General features: G+C 39.0%; 1 protein-coding gene across 2 annotated transcripts in view; it reads left to right on the forward strand.

Moving 5' to 3' along the window:
• vps13b (vacuolar protein sorting 13 homolog B) overlaps window positions 1–17,727 on the forward strand; it is a 304,204-nt gene that overhangs the window by 40,273 nt on the left and 246,204 nt on the right. For both annotated transcript variants that reach the window (XM_087805873.1, XM_087805872.1), the window contains exons 14-17: window positions 133–302; window positions 403–597; window positions 1,920–2,044; window positions 14,784–14,962. In XM_087805873.1, coding sequence (XP_087661999.1) covers window positions 133–302; window positions 403–597; window positions 1,920–2,044; window positions 14,784–14,962 — 669 coding nt within the window. The remainder of the gene's footprint in view (window positions 1–132; window positions 303–402; window positions 598–1,919; window positions 2,045–14,783; window positions 14,963–17,727) is intronic.

Raw genomic sequence — 17,727 nt, forward strand, 5'->3', positions numbered from 1 at the left:
GCTTCATGCCAGTTCTTTTGAGAACTGATATGAGTTAAAAATGTTTAGTGTTGGTATTATAAGAAAAATATCTGTTCTGGCGTCATTCGTAACATCATTTTTTAACACTTTTCTTTCTTATTATTGACACAGAAACCGTTGTGGAGAGCCATGTGTCAGCTTCTCTTGAAGAGGTCGCCCTCCTAGAAGAGTTCATCCCCACCAGACTCACCTGTCTCACACTACTTCAAGTCACAGTCACTGTGTCAATGGCAGAGTTTAATCTCCTTCACGCACTAATGCCCGTCATCATGGGACACAAGGTTGGTGCACAAGGATGAATTTAGTTGTGTTTGTGTCAATAGGTTTAAGCATCAAATACTGGATTCTTTATCATTGATGTAATCTTCTAATCGTCATCAGGCTCCACCAGGAACAACTCACAGTACAGGGTTCTCACCTGTGCGACCTCTACCCTCGGTTCAGTTCCAGCTGGAGAGGGTCAACATCGAGCACACGGTACCCATGTATGCCGAGGAGCTGGTCACCACCGTGAGCAGTCTCAGCCAACCCTCTGACAACCTGCTCCACCATTGCTACTCGCACCTCTACCTCAAGGTAAGGGGTTTCTAGATTTTTTTTTTAAAGCTCCCTTTTCCCGTTTTAATTTACAGGGTAGAATACGTGTCAAATTGTTTTGACCAATGTTGTGAATAAATATATAAATCCATGTAAACTAGTTGCATTCTTCACCTTCAACACTTTATTTATCTATATATTTTAATGTTCTGAAGGGATAAAACTGTGACAAAAACAAAAGGAATCTTTCGTTTTTAATAAATAAATAATAAAAAAGGATTAATGTATGAATGTAGTTTAAGTTTAAGTTAAGCATCCTAGCAATAAGATCCTAAAAAAACTCTAAAATTGAGACTTGAATTTTTATTAACTTCTAAATATGAAAGAGTAGAAAGTAAAAGTATTGCGAGTGTGTTGCAATTAGACTATTGTGTGTCATTTTGATATTCAACACACTTGACATGAGTTAATGTCGTAAACTTAAGAATTATGTGAATCTTTAGGTTAACAGTGACTCATAAAAGAAACACTTGATAATAACAATCGATCATCACAATTTAGGACATGGTGGATAAACGGAATGTTTGGTGCAATTGTACGACTTTCCAATGTGAAGAAATTAAAATGTTCAGCTGAGGAATGTAATTAAGGAAGCTGAAAATTCAAAAACAAACAACCCTTTTTGTTATTACAATAGTCAAAAAGATAAAACTAAACTTATCCTCTATATCCGATTAGAAAGACCAACGCAATTGCATCTGATGGAGTGAATTCCTTATTTTCATTTTTGCAGCGCAAGATGAATCTCTGCAGGCCTTTTCGTTAATCCGCTCCAGGAGGTCTGGACAGCGTACCAGGAAGAATCTGGTGTGGTCCAGTGTGTCATTGAAATGTTTTTTTAAGGGCAGGATGTTTGCTGAACATCATGCTGGTAGTTCTTATCAAGGGGTGACTTCAGGGTTAACAGTCGAGTGCTCGGCGGCCAAAGATCACTCCGACCAATCAGCCAAAACTGCGTTTTTCTACTTCTGGATTCGGCTGAGGGATCACGGAGAGGGTGGAGGTCACCCGTGCTGTAATTCACCCAATTCAGGAAGAGATTTAGAATGAGGAGAGGACTTATCTCCGTGTCTTTATTGACTCTGGCTGTCAGAGTTTAGGTGTCTGTGTTGAGAGCTGTTGTTAGGCTTATCTCATCGCTTGTTTTTATTACAGGGAGCTGTTTTGCAACACGAAAAGGTCACATACTTTAAATGTAGAATCTAAAAACATCAAGATTCAGCAAAGTTTGTTCATGAAAAAAACATGTTTTCATTTGTATTGAATCCATTATCTAAACGAATTTCTTTATTTGTTTCCAGATTTTTGGATTCCAAGCAAGTTTGACTTGTCAGGACAGCCATTCCAGTTTTCTCCCTCAAATTCCCATCATGCCCTCCTTCAGCACTGCGCTGTACGGAAAGCTCATCCAGATGCCAGAATACTGGTGAGTGGTCGACGAGCTGGATTTAATCATTTTACTAACTTGCTTAGTGGAAATAAATTGATGCAGTTTAATCCGATTGAGAAGCTCAAGAATAAAGAAGTCACTTTATAAGACTGGTAAGAATTGCGTGTGTGTTGCGATTGGACTGTTGTGTTGTTTTTGTATTTGACACACAAAACAACTTTATTATTTGGGGATTTTTTAATTGGAAAACTAAAAAAACTATTAAATTAATAAAATAAAATAAAAATAATTCTATGAAATAAAATGTAAATCCAATAAAAAACTAATTAATTATCGCTTTGAACGAATGGGAATAAATAATAAAAATGAATAGAACGTCTGCTTATGATATGTATCAGTGTGTGTGTGCACGTGTGTGTTCTAAACCATACAGTACTACAAAAAGAAATGGAAAAAGTACAAACAATAGAAGATTTCTGTATTGAACCGGAATGTTGGTTCCTACAACTATTATTATTAATAATGTGAGGTTATTTGTTTCATCCCTAGTTGCTAATAATCAATGACTAAAATGTTTCAACTAGTTCACAACAGTGTGTCGTCTCACGGCAGTTGTGTCACCAGAATTAGGAATCCTCGTCTCCTCCTGAACTCCTCGCTCCTGCCGCCCACACTCACTCCTACCATAAACAAGTTAATTCCTACTCGACCTACTGTACTCTTGTGTGCTGTTCACAAAACTATATTTCACAGATGTTTCGTCCACGTGTAAAAATGTCCAACCGTTTACAGGGGGAGCCATGTAATATAAACTTTGCAAGATTTTTTTTTTTTACTTTCGTTCACTGAAAACATTGGAGATACTTTTGACTTTCTCCGTGCACATTCTCGTGCACTGTGTCCTCTCCGTCACACCTTGCAGGGCCTGTTAAAGCAGGAAAAGGCTAAGCACGAGCACTGGCTTGGGAATCGATTTCCCCCCATTAGTTTAGATTTAAACATGTCAAAGAGCCGCAGATGGTTTGGACTTTTCCTAACTTCTTCTCCAGCCAAGCATTGTGTCTACGATTAGCGAGTCTTGCGGAGAAACTGTTGAGGTTTTTATACAGATACGCCGGCGTGTCCGTCGGCAGACCCTGGATCTCTCTCTGCTCCCAATAACAGACTGTTAGGTGCCTTTTTGATCTCGGCGAACCCTTTCCTATATCAAAAAGTGGATTCAGATGTCAGTGGCATGCCATTCTTCTCCCTGACACCTCTGGTGCTTTTTCGTCACGGACGTTTTCCAGATCAATGCCCCTCTCTCTGCTGCTTACTGCTAACTCCTGGAATTTAATTCAATTGAACGTTTTCAAACCGAGATGAAAGGTTTCGTTTCCCTCGTTGAAATGCTCATGAATATTTTAAGTTTTGAGTTACACTTTTATTTATCCAACATTTAAATAGAAGCCAAAAAAAATTGGACTAATGTTACATTGGAGAAATCTGTTTTATTTTGACAAGATAAGGAACATTTCAGACGGTAATAATTAATACAATGCTCTAAGTCTTAAGAAACATCTTAAGACACTTTTATTCGTGCAGGCTTTTCCTTGATTCTCTGAGACTCCTGTCTCTGTGTTGTCTTGAACTTTTAAGCATATATTTTATTGGGTATTGTTTTGATTGTTTATGCGCTTTGTGACCCTGGTCTGGAAAAGCGCTCTACAAATATACTTACTTAAGTAAAATTGTCAAGCGTCAAAACCTTTATAATAAATGTCTTTTTTCTTAAACCTCTTTTTATCCTTTGCTTCAGTATGAAATTAAAACAAAACAGACTTAGATTTTGAAACGCTCTTGACCTTTTCAACAGTCGTTTAACTTTCATTCATTCAAAGTCAAATGAACTAAAGCTCACCGTTTGTTTTAAGAAGAATGGAGACGACCTGATCTCACGGCACATTTTCAAAGCCACATTGATATCTTCTATCTTGGAAAATTAGTAAACATGTCAGGATTAATCCCTCACTTCTATTATGATGCACGTAATTACAGACACATGCAGCCACCATTTTATTATATTTTCCCCGCCACCATGTTCCATTTAAAAGATTCTAATCATTCAGTAAAAGGCCGTATCATATCATCCAGATGACTGGAGACACTCTTAGTTTGGGCACCTCTTTGTTTTCAACATATTGCATGCGATTTGATCCAGTTTAGATTTATCCTCTGTGCATTAACTTTCTCTTTAACTGAAAATAAATATGTGTTGGAAAGAAATTCATCACAGTTCAAGGAGCTTTTGTGGTATGACTAATACACGGAATCAAAATACATTTTGTTTGATCACTTTTGTTTGGCTTGTTGACTACTTCTTGTTGAAAGTGAACCCATTGATACTTGAATACTGTGTTAAATTCCTGTAAGAAGCTGTGGAAAAATCCTCTTGGGCCTGAAATAAAGCAAAATCAATGAACAAAGCAAAGGTGAATGTTTAACTGAAAGTGAGTGCCGGCTGTTAACCAGTAAGCATAAATCTTTTCAATCACTGTCAGATTTGTAAAACAGGTTGTTGAAGCGGGGGGGTGTAGATAGTTACCTGGATTAGTTCTAAGGGTACTACAACTTTTGAATAACTGAGTCAACATTTAAGCATAAAAAAACGTGGGTGTGTTATTAGCCGGCGTGATATTGAATCCTGAATTCGATATATATCATCCCTTTACATGATCTCTACTACCTTTGAGATTGAATAAAATGTCATCCATTGCACATCTCAAGAGAGGAATAGCTTTAAATGAAGAATAAAAAGGGGAAGTTTATTATAACTTAGCTTAAATGGCCACATAAAAAACATTTGATTGTGAATTGTTGTGAATTAGATAATCGTTGATGAGTAAGTTTGATATAATTAGACAGTAAAAATACATTTGCATGTATGTAAAATGTGTCCTCTTGGTCTATATACTGTATATATGTGGCCCTTCTAAAGTCAAAGTGAAACAATAGCACTGAATATCCATGTTTTTCACTGTTACTTGTTTATTTTTTTTACTGGACTTTGCTTTGCGATAATATATTAATTGTGAATGTAATTTGCTTTAGCACCATTTGTTTTATTTTATATTTCCCATCTTGCGTTACTTAAAAGGCGACTCATGTTTTGATTTAAGTGTCTTTTAAATAGATCTTTGGACCTCTATGGTATCATCAGTGTGTGTCTGTTTGTACAAAACTCTCTTTTCATTAAGATATTTACATTAGAAAATGTGCGTATAAGCTCCGCCCACTGAAAACACTTTGTTTTTCTTGAGATTGCGACTTGTTTACCATAACCACACCCACTTTACTGTGATTGGTAAAGCATCAAGGTTTGTCACTGCATGTCATCAATTCCAGAAGTGTCAACCGCCAAGGGACTCGTTGTATAAACATAGGCGTAATTACAGCTGTCTTGAGGAGGATTGAGCCATTATTATGTCATAATGGACCCTGCTCTCGTAACCTCTTGTTCGGCCAGATTTCAGACAGGGGGAGAACGTTCTAAAGTAAGAAGTTCAAAACATGGTCATTATAAAGAAATTACTGCATCTTAGAGAGGAAGATTTCATCATTTGAACGTGTAAGTAAGTCGGGAAAATTGGGATTTCACATGAGTTGCCCTTTTAAATAACTTTTAACCTTCTCTATTACCTCAGATACTTCCCCCTCATACTCAGGCTTCTTTTATTCAAAATACAGCATAAAATAAAATAAAAGTTTCATAGACTATAAAAAAAGCTGTAGTAGTTGCCTGGTTGTTCCCTACAGACCTTCTCAATTCTTGTACTCCAAACGGTCGCACCGTGTATCAATCCCAGTGCAGGGCCACCTGATAGAAACCCTATATGGAGTCAAGCCAACACGGGGGCCCACCAACTAACATACCATCCAACCCACCACAGCCCGGGCTGTTCACATCGCAGGCAATAATTCAGCCCCATGTCGGCTTTTATGTGGCACTTTAAGCAGCCCCTGTTCCTCACTCAGCTCTTTCTGTGAGGATAATTTCTTAAGCCATGTGGCATTACAGGTGCATGTTGTGTAGCCCTGAAAGAGCTCGGATGTCTCATGTGTGCGTTTCAGTGGAGAACAAAGTTGTTTCCCCCGCAATATGTAATTATTGTCTCACCAATGGTCAGTTTTTTTAGGATCGCCAGAAGGTTTAAAGGGAAGCGGAGAAGTTCTATTTCTGCGTCTGGACCAGGAGTCTAGACTGTAGATTAGCTCATGCGCTGATTTATTGAGGCAGCTCGAGGCATCTGAAGCATGAGGCTTCTGGTGTGATTGTAATGCCTCATTACTCCTGCTCATAGTTAGTCATAGCGGTAGCTCCTGGTCCATGTCTTAAAAAGCACAGCCAAAGCAGCGGTGGACAAAATGCTCTCTGTGTCCTTCAGTGGTGAACCACTGAAAACAAAATCAATCTGCGAATGCACATGAGCAGCATCCACAAGTTGAAGTGAGAACATTGACTGTGGCGGCGGGCCATTTGGCGGGCCCCCCGAGAGTAAATTGGAATAACCATTTTGGCTTTGGAGAACTTGATTTGGGAGTCGCTCTTGGAACGGAAAAAAAAAAAAAAAGCCAGCGCTCTTAAGCGTACGTTTATATGACGTCTGACAGGTCCCGGCGAATGATGTCACATCCACTGCTCCCGCATCCGACCGACGTCGACCCGTCAATCAAGCGCCGATCGGTGTTGATTTTCATCGTGAAGTAATCACGCGGATTACTCATCAAAAAGTTTGGGGATTTATGAAGCCTCTGGGTTTTTTTTTTTTAAGTCGGAGAGTGGCTGTGATGAATTCTAACTGGATGTGCGGTGACTGTGGTCATGCTCGGCTGAGGGCTGTGGTTCAGAGGCCATGGGTGCAGCATTGCAACGGTTGGGTTTGAACACGGCGATGTAAGAACTACTGTCAGCCTTTCCCCCTTTTTTTCCCTTCAGGACACTCTGTCTTTTAGAAAAAGCTGGAAGGATATACACGCGGTACCCAAGTGTGTGTTATGTATTAACAGGTGTGTGTTAAAAGTCTGGAATTACAAATGATGTAATATTGTTCCATTTCTTTCTCTGAAGGATTGTAAATAGGCGAAACATCATGTTTCTTGTGGCACAGCCTAAAAGGTATTTGGACAGAGATGCCAAGTTTTTTTTTTTCCCTTCAATGTCCGTTGAGTTTAATTTAGTTAAATCGCTCTTATTATTCATTGGATGTCTTGAATCTTTATGCCAGGACCATGAAATTATGATTTCAAAGTCTTACTTAACCGCAATTACCGCTATTTCCCTTTTAAATGTCTCGCATGATAATATATTACGTCATACTTTACCGTAGATGAGGTATAAGCATTCTTTATTTGTGAATAAAACCTTTTTTTTCTGTTTTCTTTTTGGTGTATTTGGAATAATTTAGTGACAAATGTCAGTTAGGGTAAAATACATAATGAATATATGCAGGAATTGTGAATTTACAGTTGATTCATGAGGATGTTCTTGATGCTATAAAGACATGACGATTAGTGGTTATTCATCACCGAAACTTTCAGTAGGAAAAAGTAGGAAATTGCAAAGCGGGAGATAGATTACCGACCCTGAGTGGATTATCACTGTCATGTACATTCCACCCCATGCAATCTGATACTTTGAGTATCTTGTTGAACGCTAGCACTATCAACTCAATTAGCAATAAACTATCTTAGCATGATGATTCTTAATGATTCTTTTTCTTATCTCCATAAATGAAACCACAGCTGGACACGTCGGAGGCAGGAAGCGATACACACGTTCATGCGCACACATACTCCTTGATGTGTTTTCCTTTAAAGGCTGATGAACCACGTCATTGCCATTTTTCTCGCCTAGCAGGCTGCAGCTGTCTGCACAACTTGATTAAAACATTTCTTTTAGTAATCCCTGTGTAATGAAGCCCTCCTCTGAGAATGTATGTGTGTGCACTGTGGGTTAGAGGTTCTCCAGATGGGCGGAAAGAAGTGGGTTCTTATACGCATTTAAATCTCTTTTTTTTTTCTCCTCTTGTACTAATTTTGGCGTTCAAAGAAGATAAGATCATAGTTTGAAAATGTATTTTCTATTCTGATTGTTTACTTTTGACAGCAAAAGCTCATCCATTGTCTTCTGTAGTTTTTTTTTTCTTCAAAGTTTCTTCCTCATTTTTCTCATTGACTCCGCTCAGTAGAAAAAAAAAGTTAGAGGTTTCTTTCAGCATATTTCTTTGGTGTGGACCAGGGGTCGCCAACTTTTTTCATACCATTATCATTTTCATCATACCAGACATTTTTATTTGTTCAGGCTTTTCCTTGATTTTCTGAGACTTCTGTGTTGTTCTCTGTGTTATCTTGATCTTGAAAGTATATATTTTATTGAGTTTTGATTGTTTAAGCGCTTTGTGACCCTGGTCTGGAAAAGTGCTCTACAAATATAATTTACTTACTTACCATCACAGGGGTGCCTATGAATGTATTGTTTTCCAGAAAGCCACAGATAACCAAATTAAACTTTCTGGGTTCTTCGGAGGAAAAAAGTCAAGGTTTTTAGACCCTAGAATTTTGAGACCTTTCGGTATTTTAAACCAGACCTTCTTAGGGAGCAAAATAATGTAGGTAAATGTAGAATATTATTATTCAGAATGTGAGCCTCTGTGAAATGCTTTCAGTTCTACCTAAGCATAGACAGGATATGTATAAGTAAGAACCTTTAACATATGTACTTCAAATAACGCCCGTTGTAAAAAGTAAAAAGTAAAAAGTAACCAGATAGTTGTAGTATGTGTCACACATTTACAGGATTAGAAATGATAGTATGGTCTTACAAGAAACGGTGTATAAAAAATAACATCAGTATAAAACAATGAAAACAAAACTATCGTATACCTTTGGATCACCATGACCTGGATAAATGAGAACCGACGAACACAAACCTAATCCTAAAAATATCAAGATTAAGAAATAAATAAGCACTCGATAAAAGGTACTAAAACAACAACAACATCCTATGTTGTGTTTACAACAATGACAATAAATGTTTCTGATTCTAATAGAGGAGTAGCAGGACCTGTGACTTTTCCCTCCTTCTACAATCCTATTCCCTCCGAATGCTGTTGACAAGATAAGGAGACAATAGCAGTTTTTTTTTAACCTGTTTGCTCCGAGTGTTGTTTGAACTAGTTAATTAAGACAGAGTAGGGACGCGAGTGTTTGTAGAAACTTCAAATAACTGGCCACGAACCGTCCGTTTTATCTCGCTGGCAAATATGTCAACGTCTATTGACGCTGCCGTGCCACCTTCCTGATGGATACCGTTTAGTTTTATCCAGCGTGCTTCCGTTATCTTCAATCGTTTGATGATGGAAACATTTGATTTGGGTGAAATTTCATTTAAAGGTACAGTCACAGCAAAGTCGGTCTTTATCTGTAAATTTACCTTCCAACAATGGAACCTTTTTTTTGTTTAATACAAAACCATAATGCCAAAATAACCTGTAAAACAAGTTTTTGATTCACCATGTTGAGAATATTGGCGTCTCCCAAATTTTGCCCTTCTACACTTAATATGTTGAGTGCGTTCACACTGAGCAGTGTACGAAAAAAGTAGTAGACTATATCACAACAAGAGAATTAAGTGTGGACACTTTCCACCTGCAACAGGCGCCATATTAGTGACATAGATTCAATTCAATTCAATTCAATTTTATTTAAAGTGTCTTATCATAACAAAGTTATCTCAAGACACTATACAGTTGAAATAAGACTATAGTTGATTAAGGAAAAATAGATCCCAGCAATTCAACAAAGAGCAAGAAGCAAAACACAGCTCACTGTACAGTGTTAACAGTGTTAACAGTTTTGTTAGTTATAGCAGCTAAAGATAAACAGTTAAGTTAGTTATAGGCTTTATCGAAAAGTAAGGTTTTAAGATTGTTTTTAAACATAGAGAGGGTGTCTGCCCTCCGGACTGCAGCCGGTAGTTTGTTCCACAGCAGAGTGGCTTGAAAACTGAAGGCCCTGGCTCCGAATCTACATTTAGAGATTTGTGGTATAACTAATAGATCAGAGTTTAAGGATCGTAAGGTCCTAGAGGGTTGGTAAGTTTGGATTAGATCTTTAATGTATGTTGGTGCTAGACCATGTAAGGCTTTATAGGTTAGGAGAAGGATTTTAAATTGTATTCTAAATTCTACAGGAAGCCAATGTAGGGAAGACAGTACAGGGGAAATGTGTTCGCGCCTCTTAGTCTTAGTCAGGACACGAGCTGCAGAGTTCTGAATGAGCTGAAGAGTTCTACTACTTTTTAAATGGCGGCGGCGAACGATGTAAATGTCTCGAGAAAACACTAATTTAACCACAAAACAACAATAATAACCCAACGAAACTACTTAATAACTTGTTACGATTAGCGAAAAAAGCTGTCGGTGATAGGGCGTTTAAAAGTAGTAGAAGAAGAAGCTGTCAAGTCATTTTTGGTAAGTGTGTAGCGTCAGTGCACAATTTTAAGACACAGCACAGCTCTTAAGTAACTTTATCACCATGGAGATGTTTCCCACTCAGTGGGCGACAAACACACGTCAAAACTGCTGGTGCGGCGTTTATCAAAGTCTTTTTTTCCCCTAGATAATTTTCAACAATTCTTGATGGGCCGTTCATTTAAAGACATTTCTTTGGATACTGGTGTCTCAATGCCATAAGTCATAAATGGTCACGACCCATTTCCCTAAAATAATTTCCTGCTGCTTTATATCCACACTAAAGTCCGTACGTGGAGGAAGCAGACGAGGCAAAAGGAACCACAGCTGGTATGGCACTAATGACTATGACTAATGCCCTCAGCACAACACCGAGCACTGTTTTACTTGTTTCTGACAGTGGACAGGCAGCCTGCGTCGGAATGCTTGCGTGCACGAAGCGTGCACGTGCACGTACGCTCGTGTGTGCGCGGGCGTCTTGAGTTATAAGCGAATGTCTGGTCAGACGGTAACCTGGCCAAGCGGTTCGGGGTCATCTGCCAACGATCACTTAGTCACCGCATCGACAGGTGACAGGCTTGGAAATGATTCCCGTATGTCGTATACGAAATACATCATCGCCCCCAAAAAGTAAAACACCTTATTTTTCATAGCTCCCGACTAATTTTGATTTTTCCTTTCAACGTATTCCTGGTTGATCTCTCGTGTTTTACTGGAGAAGTTATTGACTGTAAGGAGTAGCGTGAGGTCAGCGGAGGCTCCTTCCAAAGATGACTGAGTTAAAGCCAAGGACATGGCTTTAACTCAGTAACAAGAGGGAACAATCTCGTGTTTGTTTCTCCATTAAACTCAAAATTATGGGCTGTTGACTGTTTGAGTGGATACGAGCCAACTTAACCTACAGAAATGCAACTTTTTGCAATGAAAATAGGAATAAGGGTCACCGTAATTCTTTTTTTTTTAAGTTGCACTTAACATTCTAGAGCCCACGCTGAAAATTGAAAATGTTTTGAGAAGGATTGTTAACTAGTCGGGTATATAACATCTCCCCTATTGTTGCTTTCAACTGTGGTTGAGTGGGAATTAATGGGTTAGTGATTAAAGGTCGTCTCAGTCTGACCTGGCAGTGAAGTAAAGATTCTTCCTCCATAACATTGACGATTTGAGACAGATTGCGGATAGTAAAGATAGCAAAACAGCTTTTTGTTGTAAACTTTTTTTTTTGTTTTCTACTCTGGAAACAATGAAGTAGAATATTTAAGATTGATTATTCATAGGCTAAACAGGTTTTATTGAATTTTAGTGGTGTTAGCATGAATTTCACTCTCTGAAACAAGGCTATTGCGAGTCCATGCCACGGGTATAAATGTCCCTTCAAACCCGCTCACAACTATTTTTTGGGTCAAGCTGTTAAAACTCAGTCTCTGCTTCTCACATAAAGCTGTTTTTGCTTTTGCCCAAAGACTTATTTTACTAAATAATCGAACACATACACTGTGGCTTAAGGATCTTCTACACTTTTTAAAATCGCCGAAAAAGTAGGCTGTATTTCAATGGTTAATTGGAGTTAAATCTAGAAAAACACTTTTTGTTTAAATTAAGGAATCATAATTTACATTTGAAACAGATTGCGCTGTTAATTAATTGAATTGCTATTCATTTGTTCACTAAGACCAGTATATGTACGTGAGTCTATGTGAATAGATATATGTGTATATATTGTTTTTTTCTGTAATACTGTAAAATTTCCCATTGGGACGATTATTGTTTTAGTTTTTACTTTAGCTGAATCCGTTTAATTTTCTTTGTATTATACATAGTAAATACATAAATAAAAAACGAGGATATAAAACTAAAATTTCCTGAGGGCCAGATTTCCCGTTGAATGTTGCACAGACAGGTCAAAAATAGATGCACAATGTTATAAATAATTTTGTAATTTTGTATTAAAAATAGCTTCTTGTTGATGGCACAGACATCCTGATCTTAAAGGCTTGTATTTGTCAACTTCACATCGCTCCGGGAGGGCCATGTTACGATATGTTATGATCTAAACTGGACCTCATTGGTTCATCCTAAAATGATGCCTTCGAAAAGTGTTTGATTTTTAAGAACATATTTATTATTTATAGTTGAATGGGCCGCTCCAAAACTGTTCGAATGGCCAGATCTGGGCACGCGGGCCATCCTGGAATAAGCCTGTATTAAAAAAGGTGAGGTAAAAGTGCAAAAGTTTTTCTGCTAAAAAAAAAAAATCTGTTTACCACATTCCACTGAGAAACAACTAGTGTGCCAGCTACCCTAATGGACCCTGGTAAGTGTCTGGCTGTCCTCGGCTGCCAACATTCCCAGAACACCCTAATGAGAGTCTCTGCTTCTCATTTAACCCAAACATCCAAGTTAATGTTAGCAAACAATTGAGCATAATATAATAAAAGCAGGTGCATAATTAAAGCTTCAGACGACCACGTGCACATGACAGCTTGGCTTTTCTTTTTTTTTTTTACGCCATAAACGGCGAAATAAGCCAACAAACTTTAATCGCTTGCCAATCTCTCCATTGAAGTGGATACAGAGGCACATTTGCTCGGCATGTGGGAAAAAAAAACGCTGTTGTTGCTTTGGTGCCCTTCACTTTCATTCGCTTGTGCGGCAGTGTTTCACTCCTACACGCACACACATGGGCATCCGCGCACATAAAACGCATGGGAACCCCATGATTGATGTGTTGTTCTATGGCCCGCAACAGTAGTGATCTAAATAATAGAAACGAGTGGCACTGCATGCTCCGGGGATGCTGCCAGAACGTGCCACATGTTCCGAAGATTTCGCCACATGTTGCTGTCTAGGTAAACTTGCTGACCCTGTCATGATTGAAGTTTTTTTTTTTTTTTCTCCTCACTCTTACATGTTCTTTTATCAAACCCGAGCTTTATGTCTCATAGTCCCCCCCCCCGCCTCACTACCCCTCCATTCACTCCAGACAGCAGGCTGTTAAGAACTCTCAGTTCGCCTGTGTGCAACTAACTGCTCATGTCACCCTGGCGAACCACCCAGGAGCAGAAGAAAGGGAAAGATAAAGAGACAGAGGGAAGGAGAGGGAGGGAAGCAGAGGAGTTAAACGATTGCAGAACCCGCTGAATGGCGGGACATATTCCTCACTGTCTGGGATCGAACCAAAATGAACGTGTGAATAAAACGGCGATGCTTGTTACCGACAAGACTTTCGTCATCGTTTCGTTTACGCCTCGGCTCTGATGGGCACGGCCTTTTTTTTCGTTGCTTATGTTAAATATATATAGTCCAAACACACCCACCGAAAAAGATGATGTAAAGCGACTCGTGGGACTTTGCCAATGCCAAAAAAAAAAAATCCAGCCCAGAGAATGGAACCAAATAGGCTTGTTTTGTTGTCTGCGTGGACCCTGTGTGTTTTTCCAGTGGAGGGATTTTCCCTCTCCGCTGTTGCAGATGGTCGGCTGGTCAGACATGGCATCACACACACACACACACATGCCTTTGTGGCATGAGAAGTCTGCTTGTTTTCCCTCCATGTGCCAGTGAAACATTGAGGTATCCCACAAAAAAAAAAAAAAGAAAAAAAAGGTGAAAATCGCCAGCTGACATCTGGAGTGGCATCTTGATGTTTTCCAACGTAGGAATGTAGAGCGAGGGGTTTTGTCTTTTGTGTGTACGTGCGCTTGTTTTGGGACGTGATAAATGAGACCACGGTCCAGTGAGGTTCTGATGGACGGATGCTTGGAGGGCTCCATCCAACTGTACTGTGACCTCATCTCCCTGAACACGCTACTCATCAACTTGTCAGATACACACACACACACACATGGACATATACATGCCTATGTATACACACACACACACAGACAACTCTGCACTTCTAGAAACAAATTATATGTTTAATGCCTGAAGATCTTTTTCAGAGTCAGGTTTCTGGGTTGAACATCTTTTCACATAAATCATCATCACAGCTTGACAGAGAGTTAGAGAAGTTTTTGTGGCAAAGAGGCAAAACCACATCAACCTGCCAAGTCGCTAGGAAAGCTTGGCTCTCGCTGAGGCTCCTTCTGAATCCGCTATTGGAATGTAGTCATACCTATTTGACCTCTCGAAGTATCAACACGCTGTTTTTATGGTTTCATCCGACTATGATGTACGAGTGGAAGTTTTAAAAACCTGTTGCCCGATGGTACCGACAACAATCAGTCTCTCATGCTTCTGTGTATATTTTTCTTGTTTGTTCGCAGGAGTCAAAGATCTTCGGTGCTGACCACCGAGTGCATTTTCGAGCTCCCGCACTTCACTCTCCAGGCGACGAGGGCCCAGACCCTGGTGCTCCAAGCCATCTACCAGAGTTGGACTGTTTTCAACGGAGCGTCGATGACTTTCAGCGAGAGCCTGATCAACGAGGTGTTCAAGGCCCAAGGTAAAGCTTCAATACTGTTAAAAATGGGGAATTAATTATTCGCCCCTTTATTGTTCTTGGCTTCATATTTTGATTCCGGAATATTTCTGGCTAACTGCAGTCATATACATTTATATATACTCGCACATCTCGCTTAACAGTCCGTGAAATTACAACGTTCAACAATTCCTGTCACGTACTTTCCTTTTAATTTGGAGCGGTAAATATCAGTCCTGGGAAGAAGAGATGGCTCGCTCTGAATTTAATGAAACGGTAGCATTTTTCTTTTGACGGTAGCATCTGGCCATCCCTCAGGAGGACCGGAGTTTTTCCAACTCATTAGGATCATGTTGTTTGCCATGCCGTCAACATTCCCCCTCGGCCAAAACGAGCCAAGCTACCTTTTGCACCGGCGTGTAGCCGCCAGACTTTTTTTTTTTTTTTTGCAGAACTCGGTCTCCCGTGGAGTGAAGTCAAATATTCCTCTCCCCCCTTAACTCTGACTTTCTCTGGTGACTTGTGTTTGAATAGCAACACAGAGAAGCGTTTTCACATCTGGTTTATATGCTGGCAGGTTTGGGAAGGAGTGGGGGTGGCGGCGGGTTAGCAGGCATAAAGTGAAGGGGAAGAGGTGATGTGTTGTGTAAGTATATGTTTAGTGGGGAAAAAACTCCGCAATCATTCCTATGATGCAACCGAGGATGTCTAGGTCTCTGTTGGCTCTGGGGATGGAGTAATGTTCACCGGTTTTAGACGGATGGAGGAGGAATATAATCTTAATTAAATATTTTTTTCTCACAAACCTATTGTTGATTTTTACCATTATTAAGGCAAGATCATTAAAAAAAATATTCAAACAAACAAACAACTTTTAAGTGATTATCCAGATACTCAACATTTAAACATAGACATGGAATTCCGTCCACTAGTCTTTTGAAGTGAAGGTTTTTTAAGTTGCATAAGGTGTTCCATATCAGAGCCGATAACACAGATGGTCAGTGTCGTTCGCTGGCAAGGCTTTGAGGTTTTATTCCCCTTACAAAAGAAAAACTTCCAAGCAGGAGGGGAAAACTCATTAAGACTTCAATTTTAATCTCAAGGTATTGAAAGGATGTTTAAAGTTTTCCAAAATGATGGAGGCTCCAGGTTAAATCAACTGCCAGAGACTTACTGTATCATTGCAAGTGGCTGGAACGCAGCTGCGAGAACTTGAAGCTTGAACGAGAACGACAGCTTCAAGGAACATTCAGAGCAATGCCGTGTCATCCTGAAATTCTTGTGTGTGTGAAAAACTATTTTTGAAATTTGTTGAACAGGTACTACAGTGCAAGCTATTGGGGATGTCTTGAAGTCATAGTGTTTTAATTTTTATGTGTACGCTACCACAATTTGTCAGACTTCATGTAGAAACTCTACAGCTTTCAATTCTTGTTTTTCCTAAATTCTTTTTACATTGATTGAAAGTTGCCAAACCATGTTACTTTTCCCTTATGTTTATGCTTTTGGGATACATTTGTGGTTTGCAGTAGTAGCCGCAATAGTCATGTAATTCCTGCCTAGCGTGGCTTCTGACCACTTCTAACCTCAGTTTAGGTGACCGACTGACCACAGTGACCTCCCCACACACTTGTGAAGTCCGGCCATTGTGTGGGATTGAAGTGTGTCTTGTGCCTGTTTGATTCCTGGGAAAGTAGTGTCTTTGCTGTGTAAAAAAAATAAAAATATCTGTTAAAACCACCTTTTCTCGTAAAACTTAAGAATAACTATCTATTATAACTACTTAATAGATCATTAGTTAACTTCATTTATTAGTTATTAAGTATTTGTTTAGCGGTTTTTACTGTACCTCGTACATAATTAACAAAGCATTAGTAAACTCTTAGTTAATAGGTTATAAATGAGTCAATAACATATATAAACTGACACTTAAAAAGTCATCAGTGAGTAATTTATTAATGACTTGTTCATTATCTTTTACTGATTAATAAAGTATAGTTATATATCATTAAAAAACAGTCCTTTTAACCTCCTAATATTACTGTAAACTATTTATAAGGCACAGCAACAAATCGTTTACAAGCTGCTAACAAACAATTAACTCTAATTAAGTCTAAAAAGCAGTTTACAAATTATCTATTGACTAGTTAAGTTCTTTAGTGTTACCAATATACATTACTACTACCCATCATTCATAGGTTGTAGAAATAGAGCGCTCACTCCAGACTTTATAAGTGTTTCGAGTTTATTACCTCACTGTGACATGCTCTGCTGGTCGGAGGCGAATGTCATTTGTAAAATACCATGCCGACAACAGTTCTTACGCATTTTTGCACTGCTTGAAAAAGGCTGCCCCTGTCATGGCCAGCAATTCACATCCCTGTGATCATACTGCCTGAAAGAGTATGGGTCTGACGCAAATCCCCTTGTGACGCTGACGCCCAATCAATGTTGGCAATAGCCCTTTGACTTTTCAGTTAGAAAAAAGCCCCCCATTTCCCCATCTCCGTGGTTACCCGGTACACTTGTGAACGTCCTTTAAAGGGAAACACTGTTATGCATTTTAGTTGGTAGCTATGCCTCGACTCTTAAGTCGGTACGTTTGTCATAAGTTATTGTTAAACCGACTCACCATCTTTTATTAAACCCATTCAAAATATGACATTTATTGATTGTATATCTATCTTTAAATAGAAAAGTACTTGTATAAGGATTTTATTCCCTCCAGGGATCTGTTAGAGGAAGCTTTTTTCGACTTTGGTCAATTTAATTTATGTGATAGCTTTGAC

The sequence above is a fragment of the Callionymus lyra genome, chromosome 13 (genome assembly GCF_982586985.1).
Source record: "Callionymus lyra chromosome 13, fCalLyr1.hap1.1, whole genome shotgun sequence".
Classification (NCBI taxonomy): Eukaryota; Metazoa; Chordata; class Actinopteri; order Syngnathiformes; family Callionymidae; genus Callionymus; species Callionymus lyra.